Genomic DNA, 15,004 nt, shown 5'->3' on the forward strand with positions numbered 1-15,004 from the left:
ACACCGAATGGCCCCTCCCATTGGGTATAAACAGGAGGAAAATGGGAGTGGTGTTTGCAGGATACAATTAGTTTGTTTATTAGTGGGCAGATTTGCTTATCTGAATTCATGGAAGCTATCAGCCTGGCAACTCTCCAAGACTGATTAGGTCTGTAGTTGCAAGTCACCCTTGAAAGACTGTTTACCGAGACTTTGCTGACTGTGAATGCCAGGAATTCGCATTAGCCAAATAAAAAGGGTTTTTACAGGACAAGGAGTCTGTTTTGTGATTTTGTGAAGCCTAGGTCAGAACAATAATTTTATGCACCTATACTTTACAAGTATGGCTTAGGAACTTTACTTGGAAAGACAAGTCTACTTTAGTGTTGTGATTCAGCCTGAGGCTCCTCAGGGACCGGCTGGAGCTCTGCCGGATCCATGCCCAGAGGAGGAGGACATTGACCAGGAGGGGGAGGACCAGGCAGATGGGGGAGAGGAACGTCAGGAGGAGGGAGAGCAGCCTGAGACCCCCGGGGGGGGGCTCTCCCCAGCTAGTAGCCTGGATTCATTGGATGAAGACGCACAGGCTATAATAGACATGCGGCAGAGACGTGCAGCTCAAAGAAGGGGCCAATTAGAAAGATATTTCCATCCCTGAATTGGCAACAGCTGGGTTTGGGTGTTGAAATGTCTGCTTGACAACCGGCCGGCTGGAAAGCCGCGGCTATTGGCGCCTTCTCCAAGGTGCTGATTGGCCACGTATACACAGTAACAGTGTAAGCGGGAGATGATACTTGATGTGTATTGGCTAGTTCCTCAGCCTGCTCTATGTATAAAGTGCTGTGTGTTCCTGTAACCTTTTAAGCGTGTGTCTGCCTGTTCTGGCAAGTGTTCCTCAATAAATGGTCTGTTACATACGTGAAGTTCCAGTTATTACATTTGGCGACGAGGATTCCTACTATTGTGGGTAATTATACTTACCGCAATGTCTACCCACGTATCTTTTCCCCCCTTTGATCCACAAGGGGAGACCTGGGACTTGTATGTGGCCAGGTTTGATTGTTTCTTAATCGCAAACGGGTTTTCGGAGATCTCAGGAGATCGGAAAAGAGCATATTTCCTCGGATTCTGCGGAACAGAAATGTTCGAGACTGCCCGGGCTTTGTTCGCCCCGGTCTCTATTAACAATGTTCCCTGGGAGGAATTCCTTAAGACACTTCAAGATCATTATGCCCCAGCTCCCTCCCGGTGTGCTCGCCGGTACAAATTTTACCAGAGGAATCAAGCAGAGGGGGAATCGATAAATGACTATGTAGCTGCCCTTCGCAGAGCAGCTCTTTACTGTGAGTTTTCTGATTTAAACGATTACCTCCTCGATAGGTTAGTTTTTGGTATCCGTGATGGTTGCCTCAAGCGGCATTTATTGGCCATCCAGGATTTGTCTTTTCATGCAGCTTTATCCGAAGCGAGGGCGTTTGAGCTGTCCACTCAATCTGTAGCTGCCATGGACACCTCTGTTAATGTCACCTTGCCAAGTGGCCCTCCTGTTGATAAGCCCGGGGTTTCTACGGAAATGGAGGGGCCATCGATGCCTGGCGAGGAAGAAGTTTGCCGGTTAGCGGCGAGTCGTGGACGAGAGCAGCCTGCCACCCGCCCCCATCCCCCGATGTCTCCTTGTCGAGGGTGCGGGGGAAGCCATCTTAGAGCCAATTGCTCTTTTCGAGGCGCTTCTTGCTGGCGCTGTGGGGCGAAGGGACATATTGCTAAAGTTTGCCGGTCCCGCAGATCTCCTCCACCGGCTATGAGGGAGCAAAAGGACTTGCCTAACTCCGGCTCCCGGTGGCAGAGAAGATCTTCTTATTCTCGCAGGGAGGACTGCAATGCCATTTACAGCGTTCCATGTTCCACTCCAACGTATGTGCGGAAGACGTCCACCTCGGCGGACAAGATTTCAGTTAATGTGCGCCTGGGTCACACTGTCTGCCCGATGCAGGTGGACACCGGTTCGGCTCGTTCCCTTGTCTCCTGGTCCCCGGCGAAGCGCTGTTTCCCCGTGCGGAAGAAAGCTCATCTTCATCCGTGTCAGCTGAATTTAAAAGACTATCAAGGAACTCGTATTCCTGTCGTGGGGGAGGGCAAATTTGCTGTCCGGTTCAAATCATTTATAGGAAAACTGCCCTTATTTGTAGTTGATGGGCCCTTCTCCAATTTGCTTGGCTTAGACTGGTTTAAATTCCTGGGATTTTCGGTGGCAGGGGTGAATGCAGTGCGGGAGGACACGGATTTTGACCGATGGGCCAAAGAATTCCCTTCTGTATTCGATGCCAAGCTGGGCTGTTATACGGGATCACCTATTTCCTTTAGTCTAGACCCCCATGTGCCAGCTGTTCGACTAAAACCCCGCCGTGTACCTATTCCCCTGAGACCCAAGGTAGATGAAGAGCTCGATAGGTTGATTGGCCAAGGGGTTTTGGAGCCGATTGACCAGGCGAGGTGGGAAACCCCAGTGGTGATTGCTGTTAAGGGGGATGGGGGTATACGTCTGTGTGGCGATTATAAATGCTCTATCAACAAGGCATTGGCCCATCATTCGTACCCACTGCCCGTGGTGCAGCAGCTGCTCCACTCTTTAGGGGATGGCAAGGTATTCGCAAGGCTGGATCTCACTCAGGCGTACCAGCAGCTTCCTGTGGACCCCCAGACAGCTGAGGCACAATCGATTATTACTCACCGGGGGGTGTTTAAGTGCAACCGACTTCAATTCGGGGTATCTATTGCCCCTGGAATTTTCCAGGGGCTCATGGAAAGGCTGCTTTGCGGAATAGGGGGAACTGTGCCATATTTCGATGATGTGTTGGTTTCTGGGGGAACAATAGAAGAATTGGAGCATAGAACCAGGCAGGTGTTGTCTAAGTTTAGGGATGCCGGGCTTAAACTTAAAGCTAAGAAATGTGTGTATGGAGTTCCGAGGGTGGAATTTCTAGGCTTCACCATTGATGCTGAGGGAATTCACCCCACAATGGAGAAAACGAGCGCAATTAAAGAGGCGCCGAGGCCACAGTCAAAACTGGAGCTGCAGGCATTTTTGGGGTTATTGAATTTTTACGCGGTATTTTTGCCTCACAAGGCGTCCGTTGCAGAGCCATTGCATAGGTTATTAGATAAGGAGGCCGTGTGGCATTGGGGTAGGCGTGAGGAGTCAGCGTTCAAGGCAGTGAAGGAAATACTTACCTCTAATAGTGTGCTTGCCCAGTATTCGCCAACGTTGCCTTTAATTCTAACATGCGATGCTTCCCAGTTCGGCGTGGGGGCAGTGTTAAGCCACAAGTTACCAGACGGGAAAGAGGCTCCGCTGGCATTTTCCCCCCGCACTTTAGCTAAGGCAGAAAGGAATTATGGTCAGTCCCTGTGACCTTGCTTCGATTCTTGGCGTCTCTGATCTTGGCTTGTGGCCTAGAAGCCTGGAAGACTTGGGGGAGGCGTGGGTTTTATTATCTCCAGAGTTGTTTTTGCCAGCAAGAATCCTGTTTTATTGCCTGGCCTTCGTGAAACCTCTGTGAAACTGCATCGCGTTCCTGTCTGTAAGAACAGTTTTTGTTACCTGTGTTTGCTTTCCAGTATATAAACTGCCTTTGCTTTTTACCAGTGTGTCTGGATACTCTTTTTGGTTGGTGTTGGCGTCTGGGGGGACCCAGACAGAACATTTAGCAAGTAGTTAGATTTAGAAAAGATCTTTTTCTATCCTTGTCCAATAGTTGTTTATCATTTGTTTGTTGTGAGCTGCTCTGAGTCTTCGGAGAGGGGCGGCATACAAATCTAATAAATTATTATTATTTATTTTATTTTATTATTATTATTATTATTATTATTATTATTATTATTATTATTACATCATTATATATTATACATATATTATTATATCATTATCATTATCATTATCATTTGGCTTAACTTGCAGACATGAAAGCCACACCTGGAGCTTGGACCGCACAGAAAGCCTCACTTCTGATTGTCAGTCTGGGATGATGTTGTCTTCCGTGGGAACCAGCAAGTGCAACAGTCCTGCCTGTATGGAAGCTCACGCTCGGCGGGAAGCATCATACTCCATTGAAGAACAGAGGAGGCCAATGATGCAGTATAGAGATTCTGTGGATTCCCTTCGAGACTCACCACATAGTGAGAGGTCTCATTTTCTGTTGCTGTTATTATCATTTGCTGTTATTATCAAATGTGATGTGTGGTTGTGACTGAATTGGCTGACTGATTTTAATATATTGGGATTTTAGTTTGTAATTCTTAATTAATTAGATTTGTTGTATGCATTGTTTATATTGTATCTTGTGAGTCTTCAGAGAAGGGCAGCATACAAATCTAATAAATAGTAGTAGTAGTAATAATAATAATAATAATAATAATAATAATAATAATAATAATAATAATTTATACAAGGAAATTTCAATTTAACAGCCTCCCACTTAGCAGACTCTGAGTGCAATAAATTCAGATTTTCATCTGGATATCTCCCTCTGCATCCAAAGTAATTTGGATGAGGCAATGACATTTATGTGATTGTTACCTTGCTTTTACAACATCTGCAATGATTTTTGTCAATTGCATCAGTTTGCATCATTTATGGACTTGTTTAATCCTATAAATGACATAAATTGATGTAAATAGTATAGCCTCATGTTTATGGAACTTCCAGAATAACAGTACCTCCTCCCCCTAAAAATGGTCTGTCAAAACAATGTTTCATTGCTTTTATACTGAAGTCGCAAATAATGGCCAGTCTCTAGTACAGCATAAGACAAGAAGGGAAGAGAAGGGGGAGAAAAAAGTTAATTGAGAAGATGGATAAGCATAATTTGTAAATTTATATAACGTAAGCAATAAATCAAACTGAGTCAGAAAGCCCATCATCGACTTAACTTCCTCAGCTTCTTGAGGATCTGTTTCTAAATGATTATTAGAATTGCTCTGGTTAAATTGCTTTGTTTTTGTTAACAATTGTGGTGGTTTTAACCATCATGTGCCACATAAAGTCAATTTGGGGACATATATGGCTTAATACATAAATAAAAATGCTAAATTATTATTTTCTGAAGGAACAGTTTATCTCAAAGGCAGTGAATAGCAGAATTCTAATATCCTCATCCAAATTCTGAAAATTATCTAGAACTACCTTTTAAAACTTTAAAACCAATTCCCAGTATCTTTACTGCAACCACTTAATGTGAACTATATTGGCATGCCTGATAAAAACAAATGTCTGAAAAATATTAAATGGTTTGCATTGCTCTGAACCAAAACCTGAGTCAGACCACTTAGTCCACTTTCCAAAAAGTGTTGTTTCATTGTTTAACACAATTGAGAATAATGTTTTTCTTCAGGGAGTTGGATTAGAAGACCTCCAACTCTGTTATTCTATTATTCCCTGCAGTACTTCAGCTTTTCTTTAAGTAAAACCCTAAATTGTATTTTTTTCAATACAAATTTTATCAGCAACAAATGACTTAACTCACTAGCACATAGCAAAACAAAATACAATGGAAGAAAGAAATATCCTGCAGCAAACAGTCAAGAAAATATAATTGACTAGTTGATACTCATGCTTCACTATGTGATGGGACTTGATAAATTGACACTTAAAACTTGAAAATTAATGTGTAGGGGACTTTATTATTTTGTTAGAGATGATAAGTTACGTTTATGTTACAGATGAAGGCATTATTTGCATAGCATAGACTTTCCATTCATCCCTCAGATTAATTGCACAGGACCTCCCTCTAAACAACATTCCTGGTTTTGCTCTCTGGCTGGAGGATGACCAGGCTGTCAGGTGAATTGGCTTTGGCGCATGACACCCAGAACTGGCCATGGGAGAAGCAGGCAGCTTCCCTTACTTTTGTGTTCCTAATTACATCTGTAAATCTTTTCCTGCGTTTTTGCCTCTGAGAAATGAAAAAAGAAAAAGAGATTCTCTAATTGGAATCTCAATCTCTCCTTCCATCTCTCTTTCCTACTTCTTCCCTACCTGCCAATAAGGTATAAGAGCATAATAAGAGCATAGTAATACTTGTGGGGGTGCGGGGGATGATCTGAAGGGGAACCCCCCCCCCCGAAAGTGTGGATCAGGTTTCTTTATCTTGAATTCAAATCAGTTCGGGGGGGGGGCGGGTTGGTCATTGTTACATTTTATTGAAGAAATAAAATAGTGTTAACAACAAAGACACAAGTTTCAAATCATTATTTTTAATATTACACATATGTTGATAAAGCATCAGTTAAGAAGACAAAGAATCAAACAATATAACAATAGTAGAACCATTGAAAACTATGGAAGTATGACTGCCTGTAAAGGTACATGACATAATTTTCAGTCAGTGTTGATTCTTTATCTAAAATGCTGCACTGTTACACTAAAACGCAGCTGAATTGCTGTTGAAGTAAAACAAAATATTTTGTTTGTTTTGGAAATATATGACTGTGCTACAGTGATCTATTTATGAAATAAAACTATAAGCTTCAGTGGAGAGTGGTCTGAAATAGATACTTGCATTGACTTTGATACCAGTACATATTCAAAATAAAATGATTTCCATTTATGAGAAAATGGCACATATATAGTGGCAAGAATATTTGACTGCATATCGAATACTCTTGCCAATGTATATATGCCACATAATTATCAACTATCAACACACATATCGTATTTTTCAGGGTATAAGACGCACCTTTCCCCCAAAAAAAGAGGGTGAAAATCTGGGTGCATCTTATATTTCAATTTATTTTATTCTATTTAATTGGATTTGTATGCCGCCCCTCTCCAAGGACTCGGGGCGGCTCACAACATATACAAAAAACAATAGTAAATCAATCCAATCCAATTAATATACATAAAAACAGTGCTTAAAAATTCTAATTTTAAAAGATTTCCATTTACACTCATTCAGCAACCATACTAAAAAACATTTGTTGGTCAGGGGGAAGATCTAACAACCTCAGGCTGGCAACAAAGATGAGTTTTTAAACTCTTTCAGAAGGCAAGGAGGGTGGGGGCAGTGCGAATCTCCGGGGGCAGCTGATTCCAGAGGGCCGGGCCCCCCACAGAGAAGGCTCTTCCCGCAGGTCCCACCAGCCGACATTGTTTGGTTGACAGGACCATAAGGAGACCAACTCTGTGGGACCTCACCGGTCGCTGGGATTCGTGCTGCAGAAGGTGGTCTCGGAGATAGTCTGGTCCTATGCCATGTACTCCGAATGTCGCCCTACCCATATGCTCTACGCATTGCATTTTTGGGTGCCCCCCCAAAAAAAATTAAAGTGCATCTCATATTCTGGTGCATCTTATACTCTGAAAAATATGGTAATCTTGTAAAATAGTCTAATGAAGTACATTTACTAATACTGAGAATTAATCACAATGATTTAGGGATAATATTAGACTTATGTGGGTGGAGAATCGTACATTTAGATTATATAATCCAACTGCCACAGATAGCTTTTGTGGCTGCTTTAACCCTTTTTTTACTCGAAAGGAAGACATTATATCCCTGTCATATTGAAACTATTTGAGGCAGAAATAATGGTACCGTCTATTGCGTATTGTGCAAATGACCCTTATTCCAGCTGGATTTCAGCACAGAAACTACAATCAACAATTTTGAGAGTAATTTTGCAAGTGCCCACATGTGATGCTAATGTAGCTTTAAGCTGGATTTGAGCATCATGAGGGCAGAAGCTCAGATCTGGCTGACTATTTTTAGTTACTTATTAAACTGATGAACCTAGCCTGCCTGGTTACTCTGATAACTGAGTAAGCTTTTGTTCTTCATAGTAGGTATGCATTAGAGATAAACTAACTTTCTCTTTTCCTCTAGTGATTTGGCTGTTTTAATTTTGATTTTACTGTTTTTTGCTGTTTGGATAAATAAAAATGCTATTCCATATTGCAAGGAAGTCTGTCATAAAAAGTAATTATGAATAATAAAAACTGATAAGAAGGTAGCTGCAGAGCCTGTATCCATCCCAAGTAAAATAAATAAATAAAAAGCACACATGGTATATGTTGTGGTTGGCTCTGGCCCAACTCCTGCCCCAAGGAATGTGGAGGTGGATGCAGGGGAAACATCAACACCTCATAGGCCTGTTATATTGCCGACAGAGTCAGGTAGTGCAGTTTCCTCGGACGAAGAAGAAGGTGGGGGAGACTCATACCATAGAGCCCAACAGAACAGTATATAAATATTCCAGATCAGTGGAAGATAAAACAGATATTTTTATCTATGATCACAGATCAGCACTGAAATATAATGAAAACAAACAAGAAAAAAGAAAACTTTAATACAACCATGGTATTAAATGTACAGTGGTCCCTCGACTTGCGCGTTCTCGATTAGCGCGAAACGCTGCAACGCGGTTTTTCAAAAAATATTATTTAAAAAAATAAAATATTAAAAAATAATTTTTTTTTTATTCTGTTCCCTGAATGGAGACCGCCGGCCGCTCAATCGGGCCGGCAGGGAACAGAATGGAGCCTTCCGCGGCGGGGCTGGTAAGGGGGGGAGCCGAGGGGGGAGCCGAGCCCAGCCCCGTGGCATTCGCTTTCCTCCCGCCGGCAGCCGACTGATCGTGGGCTCCTTCGCAACCTCGGAGAGCTTCCTGGTTTTTGTGAGCTTTCATGCCCCGGAAGCTCTCCGAGGTTGCGAAGGAGCCCACAATCAGTCTCGGCTGCGGGTGGGAGGAAGGCGAATCCCCCGTGGGCTCCGTTACATCTTCCGCTGCCAGCCAGGCCATGCTGGCGGCAGCGGAACAATCGCTGGCTGTCAACTTTTCTTTTTAAAACTGGGCAGGAGCTGACTTGCCTCCCCAGTGCTAAAAAGAAAAGTTGACAGCCAGCGCCACGCCTGGCTCGACTTCCCTGGCTGCTTGGCCGGGGAGGCTCGGCCGAAAGCGGCTGGAGCGGCAGAGCCGAGCACGCCTTCCGCCCGGGAAGTCCTGCCCCTTCATCCCCACCCCTCGCCCCTGTGGTCGGCGGGGATGAAAGGGCAGGACTCCCTGGGTGGAAGGCGTGCTCGGCTCTGCCGCTCCAGCCGCTTTCGGCCGAGCCTCCCCGGCCAAGCAGCCAGGGAAGTCGAGCCAGGCGTGGCGGCGGCAGCGCTGCTTCTCCGGTCGCCCGGTCCTCTCCTGCCTCCTGCGCCGATGTTCCCCGCTGCGACGGAAGGCAGTCGCTTGGCTAGGGAGGCTCGGCCGAAAGCGGCTGGAGCGGCAGAGCCGAGCACGCCTTCCACCCAGGGAGTCCTGCCCTTTCATCCCCGCCGACCACAGGGGCGAGGGGTGGGGATGAAGGGGCAGGACTTCCCGGGCGGAAGGCGTGCTCGGCTCTGCCGCTCCAGCCCCTTTCGGCCGAGCCTCCCTAGCCAAGCGACTGCCTTCCGTCGCAGCAGGGAACATCGGCGCAGGAGGCAGGAGAGGACCGGGCGACCGGAGAAGCAGCGCTGCCGCCGCCACGCCTGGCTCGACTTCCCTGGCTGCTTGGCCGGGGAGGCTCGGCCGAAAGAGGCTGGAGCGGCAGAGCCGAGCATGCCTTCCGCCCGGGAAGTCCTGCCCCTTCATCCCCACCCCTCGCCCCTGTGGCCGGCTCATCCAGGGGGGCGTGTGTGGACTGGCAAGCGGCAAGCGGGAAGACCAAGGGAAGGTTCCTTCAGCCGCCCAACACCTGATCCGCTCCGAAGCGCGGCAGCAGCGAGGAGCCGAAGATGGGGTTTCCCCTTTGCCTTTACCCCATCTTCGGCTCCTCGCTGCTTCCGCGCTGCGGAGCAGATCAGCTGTTGGGCGGCTGAAGGAATCTTCCCTTGGTCTTCCCCGCCGCCCACACGCAAACTCCACCATCTGCGCATGTGCGGCCATGAAAAAAATGGCGCACATGCGCAGATGGTGGTTTTACTTCCGCATCCAATATAACGCGGAAATCGGTTAGCGCGGGAGGTCTTGGAACGTAACCCCCGCGCTAACCGAGAGATCACTGTATACATTTAATATCATAAAGCATTCCCAAGACTATTTATAAATTTTAATGCATATAGAATAAACATAAAAGAAAAAATAACTTAGAACTTTATGTCATGAATCTCTCCAAAATCAACCTTTAGATATGTACTTTGCTCAAGGCTGGTAAACTGTACCCTGGTAATAATAGGTGACCATCTGTTTGGAGTTTTGTTCTGGCATATTTAGCATTGAAGCTAACTAAACCCAAGAAAAACCATATTGTATATTTTCAGATACTATAGTGTAACAGATTTTTTTAACATTGCCAGATACCCAATTTAAATTATTAGTTGGCTCCATGAATAAATTAGACGTTTTATTAACTACAATAACCCTAATGTCTATCATAATCCTGTGTATTTCTGCTCCTTTCCAGCTCTTATTTTAGATATGTCTGATCAGTAGACTTTCCACTTCTCTTATGACAGAAATCACATTCCATTCTGCGAATCTACTTAAATCTCAGAAAAAAATCCCTTTCTTTTATTTTATCCTGTTTATAGTGTTTATAGGAATGGAAAAGTTTGTGCTGAAAGACTCAGCCTTTTGTTCTAAGATTTAACACGGATACCAATGCCATTGTTTCTTTTTCTAGATATGTCTCTGCCTTGACCACCCCAGCACGCCTGTCTCCTGTTGACTTCCATTGCTCAGCTTCAGTCCACATGCCCACCTTTGAAATAACTTCTCCTAATTCTGCTCATGTGGCCTCACTTCCACCGGCTGCATCCACTAATTTCCAAGTGGAGGAGCAACAGCCATTGCTAAGAAGGTACCAAGCCCCCTGTCAAGATACACAGAGGTATGACACTTACTACCAAAGAAGGAACTATCTGAACGAGAGCACAGGGAGCTTGCCCTCCAGTCCCTTCCGCATCACAGAGGATGATGAATACGAGACAACCCATGAGTACATCACTGCACTAGAACAGCCAAAGAGAACAGGCAGTAGCAACAGGCGGTGGAGGAGATCTAAACTGAATGGCCATCTGTCTCACAGAGGCAGAATGCTTAGAGATTCCTTTTCAGTCAGCAGCGCCTCCTACAGTGAATCTGATGAGGAGCTGATAGCTGAGAGCACCCCCTTCTTAAGCAATCGGAACATGGAGGCAACGGACACAGATTTGTACTGCTCAGCTGACAACAGAACTTTCTCTTCTTTCAGCAGATTCAATGCACAGGGTGAAAGCCAACAAACACACACCAGATCCAGCCAAGGTTTTGCGCCATCTTAGGTGTTACACACTCTTCCTCATGTCCACTTCCATGAATACATCAGTACTGAGGAAGATAACATGACAGAAAAGACAAATTTTTATTTTATATAAAAAAATGCAAAAATATAACAAATGAAATGTTTATTTTCATTTTAGCAATGATGTCTTATAAGAGCTAATGGCAAAGACCTTTTTGTAAGGAATCTATTTATATGTAACATCTTGATTTACAGCTTCTCAGAAAAACAGAAACTAACAAAAACATTTTAAAAGATGGGCCAATTTTTGACTACAAATCATTAAAAAATATTGTGGTGCCTTTTTGCTGTATGTGAATGCCAGAGTCCACACTGAATATTATGTTTAAGCATTCTTGAAACACGGGCTTAATGTTCAGGACAATTCGTTATAAAATATTCCAATCAGCATTTTTCCATTTGAAATTCCTTGATACCTAGAGATTAATGACCTAGAGTTGCTAAAGTAACATGATCTTGGTCTTTCCCATTTCCTTTCCCTCCTGCACATGGTCACATAGACGTATGTTTCAATGTTTTCATAAATATTTTCCCTAGCAGGGAAAATATTACATACTGGTAGGTAAAAATTGGTTTCTCTGATGACAAACAATAAACAAAAAAAGAGGGTGGAGAAGAAAGGAAAGAGGATTGTAGAGTATCTATAAGCCTTCCAATGTATTTCTGATCCTCAAGAGGTGTGTAATCAAGATACCACCACCACCCTAAAAACCAAACATTGCAAATCATTAAATAGTACTAGTTTAAGTAATGCTGCTCCTAAAAGTCATTTTGACACTATTTCTGAAAATAAACTCTAGCTGTTTAGTAATGATATAAGCCACTGCTGTGCATGCACAGAATAAATATGTCCTCCAAATTCTGATCACAGTTTGATCATCAATGAAACATGATCCCCCGTCATGGAACATGCAAGACATACAAGGTGCCGTTGAGAAAGGATTTCAAAAGCCTCCAGTGATTTAGATGTATCTTACGTATGCCACCCCCTTCTATCCCTCCTCCCTTGTTCCTTCTCCTGAGATAGTGCCACCAGCATGCTAACCTTGCCTCAGTCTTTTTCCCATGGAAAGAAACATCAAAGACAATGCTGTTTTGTGTGCTCCATTTTGTAAAGATGGTTGTAAATGTAACATTTGAGCATTTCACAAGAACTTTCCATTTAAAAATAAAGCCACCTGGTATCCTGGTTGAGGAGCTAAGGAGCTTTCTGGTTGTAGGTGGCAAGAAACTTCCCTGAAACAGAGAAAATGGCTCTTTTCAGTTTCCTGTGGAGCCTCTTTTTGACATGGCCTGCCTCCTTCGTTCTCTATTTTCACTTTGCATGTCCTTTGCATTTCAAATACTATAATTGGATGCATGGAGAACCTAGAACTGAAAAGACAAAATACAGTTGCCAGTATTCATTTACTTTTTAGCAATAAAGTGTTTTAAATCCTTTGTTCCTAATGCCTAACAAGGTCCAGTAGAAAAGCTGCTACTTTGTCATAAAAAAGATTGTAAAGTTTTGCTCTGGATTGTCTGGATGTTAGAACTCTTGACTGTTTAACACTTGAATTTTTTTAATACTATAAATAAAAGTAAGAAATGGCTACAATGATTACAAAATTAATTTTACATTTGGTGGTCAGAGATAAGATAGAATGGGGGTAATCTCAAATCATGTTACTGGGAATCTCATTTTGGATGCCTGAGTTTTTAAAGCTAAAATGATAATTTGATTAACCCAACTGAATTCAGACCCATCAATAAATATTTAAGTGTAGATAATCCTGTGTTCCAGATGTTTTAGATCACAATTCCATGAATTCCCAACCAGCATGTTAAATATTTGGAGAATTTCAGTCCAAAACACCTGGAAAACTCCAAATTGCCTACCTTTGAATAAGTGCTTTTGAAATATGTAATGTTAGACCACTTCGTCCCACATGAGCATAAATTTGCACTTTCATAAATGTTGCAATCCTATGCAGATTTACTTGTGAGTAAACTCTACTTGATGGACGGGTTGACTTCTAAATAAACATGCATATGATTGGGTTGTTTATTTAGATGTTAGTGTTTTTATTCAAATTCATGAGATTCCTTTAGTGTTCTTTATTTAGTATTTCATTATCCAAAATAATCTGCAAATCTTGATACATTATATATCAGTTGGAAAAAATGAAAACTTCTGGATCCAATACAGTGAATCTCAAAAAATTTCCCTATCTCTGTTTACATTGGCAATCTATTGAATGAGACACTGATCCATAAGATAATGTGCCTTATACTGTATACATAAACATATACTGTAAAGATAAAGATTCATTCCATTAAGGAGTGCATGTGACAGTCTTGAAGTGGTACTCTTACATAAGAATAATCTTCCACGTCCCTTTTCTAACGGTTCATTAATCCCAGCAAAAACAGTTCTCGTTTCAACTAAACATTAGCTTTTAAAATTCTTTGTATTATTCTATGCATACAAATACCCATGTGTAGGTTTGAACCCAATTTTCTTATTTTCTAATCTTGCCCGGTATCTCTATTCAAAACTTCCAACATCAGGATAAACAGTAGAGACAAAGGACACCCTTGTCTTGTATTGTTTCAGATTTTGCATCCATTAATTAAGTTTAATTACTTTTAATTAATTAAAATTAATTCTAATTAATAACAATTTTTGCTTGCTGTGATGTATAAACAGCTTTGATCCTTTGGATAAAATTCCCAACAAAAAGGCCTAATTTAAGTTGTCAAAGGCCTTTTCTGCATCTAAGAATATTAAAGCTGCCTGTTGTTTATTATGATACTGCAAGTATTCTATAACAGTGATGGCGAACCTTTTTTCCCTCGGGTGCCGAAAGAGCATGCATGCATGCTATTGCGCAGACGCGAATGCCCATACCCATAATTCAGTGCCTGGGGAAGGTGAAAACAGCTTCCCCCACTCCACCGGAGGCCCTCTGAAGGCCAGAAACAGCTTGTTTCTTAACTTCTGGTGGGCCTCATAGGCTTGTGTTTCACCCTCCCGAGGCTTCAAAGGCTTCCCTATAGTGGGGGAGGGTAAAAATGTCCTCCCCCATCCCCTCAGAAACTCTCTGGAAGACAAAAACACTACCCCAGAGCCTCTGTGCAAGCCAAAAATCAGCTGGCCGGCACACCCATGCACATTGGAGCTAAGCTAAGGCAATGGCTCATGTGCCAGTATATATGGCTCCGCATGCTACCTGTGGCACCCATGCTATACGTTTGCCATCACTGTTCTATAATATTCAAGACAGTGTTCACATTATTCCTTAACTGTCTTTTTGGCAGGAATCCAGATTAGTCGTCATGAATATATACTGTAAAACCTTTTAAAATCTTTCTGCTAAAACTGCAGCAAATAATTTATAATCCTTATTTAACCCTGCTGTTCTGCTCAAAAACACATCATAAAGTTCTGTTCCCGCATCTGTTTGACCCGGACTGAAAATTGTTCATTTTAGGTACTTATATTTGATCTTTTTGAAAGCTTTTTTCACTTGGAAACTACTTTGAACATTTCTGCACACAATGAAATGAAAATTGAACTGAAAAAAATTAATGCTTATTGGTTTATTTTGCATATAAAAGCCCCCCCCCTTTTGTGAATTTTTTTTCAATTTTCTTATCATTGTGTGCAGAAATGTTCAGACTACTTTCCAAGTGAAAAAAGTTTTCAAATTGACCAAACATAAGCACCTCAAATGAACA

The 15,004-nt window shown here is 42.8% G+C and overlaps 1 protein-coding gene across 3 annotated transcripts in view; it reads left to right on the forward strand.

Moving 5' to 3' along the window:
* NRG2 (neuregulin 2) overlaps nucleotides 1-12,876 on the forward strand; it is a 259,760-nt gene extending 246,884 nt beyond the window's left edge. For 2 of the 3 annotated variants that reach the window (XM_070746955.1, XM_070746956.1), the window contains 2 exons: nucleotides 3,938-4,162; nucleotides 10,625-12,876. In XM_070746955.1, the coding sequence (XP_070603056.1) occupies nucleotides 3,938-4,162; nucleotides 10,625-11,264 (865 nt within the window). In that variant the 3' untranslated portion in view covers nucleotides 11,265-12,876. The remainder of the gene's footprint in view (nucleotides 1-3,937; nucleotides 4,163-10,624) is intronic. The other variant, XM_070746957.1, reaches the window with a different exon arrangement.
* Nucleotides 12,877-15,004: the final 2,128 nt, after the last annotated feature.

Source organism: Erythrolamprus reginae, chromosome 3, assembly GCF_031021105.1.
Source record: "Erythrolamprus reginae isolate rEryReg1 chromosome 3, rEryReg1.hap1, whole genome shotgun sequence".
Lineage (NCBI taxonomy): Eukaryota > Metazoa > Chordata > Lepidosauria > Squamata > Dipsadidae > Erythrolamprus > Erythrolamprus reginae.